Source organism: Lolium rigidum, chromosome 1, assembly GCF_022539505.1.
Source record: "Lolium rigidum isolate FL_2022 chromosome 1, APGP_CSIRO_Lrig_0.1, whole genome shotgun sequence".
Classification (NCBI taxonomy): domain Eukaryota; kingdom Viridiplantae; phylum Streptophyta; class Magnoliopsida; order Poales; family Poaceae; genus Lolium; species Lolium rigidum.
Genome location: NC_061508.1, coordinates 15191079 through 15194599, shown reverse-complemented (window position 1 = coordinate 15194599; position 3521 = coordinate 15191079). Strand labels below are relative to the sequence as shown.

Sequence of the window (3521 nt, the reverse complement as noted above, 5' to 3'; positions counted from 1 at the left end):
TTACTTTCTGTTTTTCTTCTTTTCGTTGTACCTGAGCTTGGCTCTGTCCCTTTCCTCTCGCTTCTTGGATATGCTGTTTGGATCTTGTTGATGAGCTGCTGCCTTCTCATCCGCAACTAACATCTGCTGTGGCTGGCTGCCGTCATGCAAATCACCGTTCTCCGTCGGTGGTGGTGGCGCAATTAAGGGCAAGTTAGGACAGAAATTAGGGAAGCCGTCGAGAAGCAGGGACTGATGATGATCGTTGCCCATAGATTGCAGAAGAGTAGCCGATGTCATTACTGGCTGGCATGATGATGATGTTGTATTATAAGATGAATATGATGATGAGAAAAAGTGGCAGATCGACGGTGGCTGCTGCTGCTGCCAAGAAATTAAACAAAGCAAAGTGGTTAACTGTTATTCTCATTGTCAAATTGGGATCAAACAGAACGTGCAAAAAACGTGTGAATTAGCTGTGTGAGTAAGTGGTATACTTGGTATGTACCTCAAAAGCGAGTAAATTCGTTGAAGGCGTGGCTGACTGATGATCAACAAATACTCCATTAGTACTCTCAAGCCCAGGACAAGGTGGAGCACAGGTAGTTGAACAAGCATTATTCCAATCATCACAGCCGAAGCTGCCTCTTTCTCCTACAATTGTTGTACTCGCGGTTCCATTTCCATCGCACATCTGAGGTCCATCCTCCATGTTGATCACCACAAATTAACAGAATGAGTACTCATCGCGGTTATATGCGCCATCCTAGTTAAGAGGTAAGAGAGATATTTAATCTTAGACATATGTTGGTCCATCCACCGAGGGAGCCAATGCTTGATTGGCTGTATGAGCACTATGCTTATATTTATTATCCTTAGATGTGCTTATACCTAGCTGTTGATTGTGTGTGTGTTAGAAATGAAGGAATGTTTTTTTTTGAGAATTATGAAGGAATGTTTTTACTTGTTCAAAATTCCCCATTTCCAATTCGGTCAGTTAGGGAAAGGCATCACTCCATTTTTTCTCATAAACTCCATCATAACATGAAAGTCATTTTCAAAATTTTGTTTCTTGAGGGTTCATTGGTTAGTATTTGTATTCTTTTAGTACTTCTTACTTTCTGGTACAGTGAAACTAAAATGCACGTTAGATAGATATCAGCCAGTTGGATAAAGGTCCATGTCACCACAAAATTTGCCAAACTTTCAGAGGAGAAGACAATATATGATCTTTGTATTAATTATATGATCCTTTGATCATTCTCCATTACATTTACATGCATCAGGAAATCTGGAGGGTCATATATCTCTTCCCAAACAGATCATCCCTCTTTTACATCAGTAATAGAACACTCCGCACTAGCCTAAATTATTTGTACAAAGTACACACTCTACATTCACTCACTTTGTATAGTTCATCAGCGTATCACTCACTGGATCACACAATTAATTGTCCGTTGTAAAATTTGTCAAACAGAACAGAGCACAAGACGAGTCTCAATTTGCACTGGCACAGGCAGCAACATAGCACATAGCATTAATTCAAGTTCAGAAATGAAATACATCATCTATAGTGTGAAGTTCAGAGGTTGAGGTATGGATAGACTTACTTGAACCTCTTCCAGGATCTGGGGCAGCTTGTCGGCGAGCCACTGGTCGAAGTCCTCCTGCGACGACGGCGCCTCGACGGAGAGGATGCGGAGGATCTCCGCCGGCGTGGGGCACCCCGTGTACTCCTCGATGGCCGACCTGGCGTACGTTCCCTCTGGCGGCCCTCGGCGATCCGCGCATTCCGCGCAAAGCGTGGCCTGGCCGCAGCGGATCGAGGAGGGCGCGGCGCCGCACGCGTCGCAGAGCGGCGCGCGCGCGTGGAGGCCGGCCAGCGCGCTGGCGCCGTGCACTGCGCCGTCGCACTCGAGGCACAGCCTGGCGCCGTCGGATGGGCAGAAGACGACGGCGCGCTCGGTGAGGCAGTTGTTGCAGGCGTAGGTGAGGTGGTTGTCCATGGTGTCGTCGACGCCGGCGACCGCGCAGGATGGCAGTGCTCCTCATTCATCTACCAGCGCAGTGCATCTGCACTTGTCAAGAAGGGAGGAGGGGGGGAGTACCGGCGCCGGCGACGGACGGATGGGGCGGCGCCGTCGATATATGGGAGTCAAGAAATAGGCGGCGGGGTGGGGAGGGGAGAGGACGGGAGTGGGTTGAGGCGGTTGGTTACGTACGTTGACGGGCGCGCCAAGCCCGACGATTTGGATCTCTTACAGCTAGCGCTCTAACTAAATAACTGCCACTCCCGACGAACCCGTCCTACTCACTCGCTCGCTAGCTAAATGCTCCTCATGCACCGACCAAACATCTCTCTGTTTTTATCTTTGCATATTTATCGAATGGGTTAATTAGCACTGATTGTATTCCTCTTATTCTTTGTTAGGTACTCCATTTCCCAATTGTTGTGGGCAAGAATTTTCTAGACTTAATTAGCACCCAAAGATCTAGAAAAGAATAAAGGATAAGTAGGAGAAAATATATTTTGCACGGAGAAAATAAATCTCAAGTTAGGTGGTGTTAAGTATATCTATTCTAGTATTAAGTTGTGACATGTGAGGATACACTTATTCATCAATCTTGTGATAGTCCTATAAATAGAGGCATTGTCCGGCCACGAGAAGGTTCTTGCAGATTTAGTATCTCACCCTTATCATGTTTTTAGGTTTTGGATATTCGCATGCTAATCTTGAAGTAAGGCCATCTCCAACGGAAGGTCGCATTTCGGGCAGTGAAACTCCCCGCTTCGGTCTGTTTCCGGTGGTCGTGCGAACAGAAACAAGCTGTTGTCCATCTAGAGCAAGTACAATAAGGTCTTGTCAGCTGGCCATAAGAGATACTCCCTCCGTTCCTTTCTATAGTGCCTATAGATTTTTGACATTTGTTTCAGAATATAAGGTTGTAGCTTAGTTTTTTTTCAATTACCCCCTCCCCGTTCAGCTCCCAAATCGTTTAGCTCCTAAATTTGTTATGGTAAGTTAGTAAGATGTGGATTTTCCAAATTTTACGTTGATCTTAAATCGTTTAGCTAGGAGTCTTGTATAAAAAATACTCTTGCGCTAATTTCCGTGCCAAAAAACTATAGGCACTATAGAATGAAACAGAGGGAGTAATATATTATATTTTAGGTTAGTTGGACGAGAAAGATTTCGAGAGAGAATAAAAGATGGCTCTAAGTTAAGAGAGCCAACTCTAGCACGTGCTTCTAGGCACTTTCTAAGAGTAAAAGGTAGACCATATATTGTAAAAGTACTATATTTTTATAATCCACTCTTGCAGGGGCGAAGCTCCCCAGGTAGGGCAACTGCCCCACCTCAACTTTTGGCAAATGCATTGCGTATAAGAAAGTTATGCTTGTTTTTGGTGAACATTGCACAAAAACAATTTCGAACCCAAAAAAAAGCAGGCACTGCGTACCAAAAAAACATAGACACATTTTCTATGTTTAATGTGAATAAGATTGTTCCTCTTATAGAGATGTATTATATCTCGTACTA

The 3521-nt window shown here is 44.7% G+C and overlaps 1 protein-coding gene across 1 annotated transcript; it reads right to left on the bottom strand.

The window, feature by feature from the left end:
- Positions 1-1985, bottom strand: LOC124704467. The gene is made up of 2 exons (XM_047236725.1): positions 1590-1985; positions 1-396 (listed from the first exon to the last, which is right to left on the bottom strand). The coding sequence occupies exons 1-2, from the start codon at positions 1983-1985 to the stop codon at positions 1-3; spliced, it is 792 nt and encodes a 263-aa protein (XP_047092681.1).
- Between the last annotated feature and the right edge of the window lie 1536 nt (positions 1986-3521).

What these genes read in the sequence shown, in the direction of transcription:
- LOC124704467 (XM_047236725.1), bottom strand. Translation starts at nt 1,985, where the DNA reads ATGGACAACCACCTCACCTACGCCTGCAACAACTGCCTCACCGAGCGC. An exon ending in AGATCCTGGAAGAGGTTCAA is followed by an intron (nt 397 to 1,589) that starts GTAAGTCTATCC and finishes TGAGAATAACAG; the next exon opens with TTAACCACTTTGCTTTGTTT.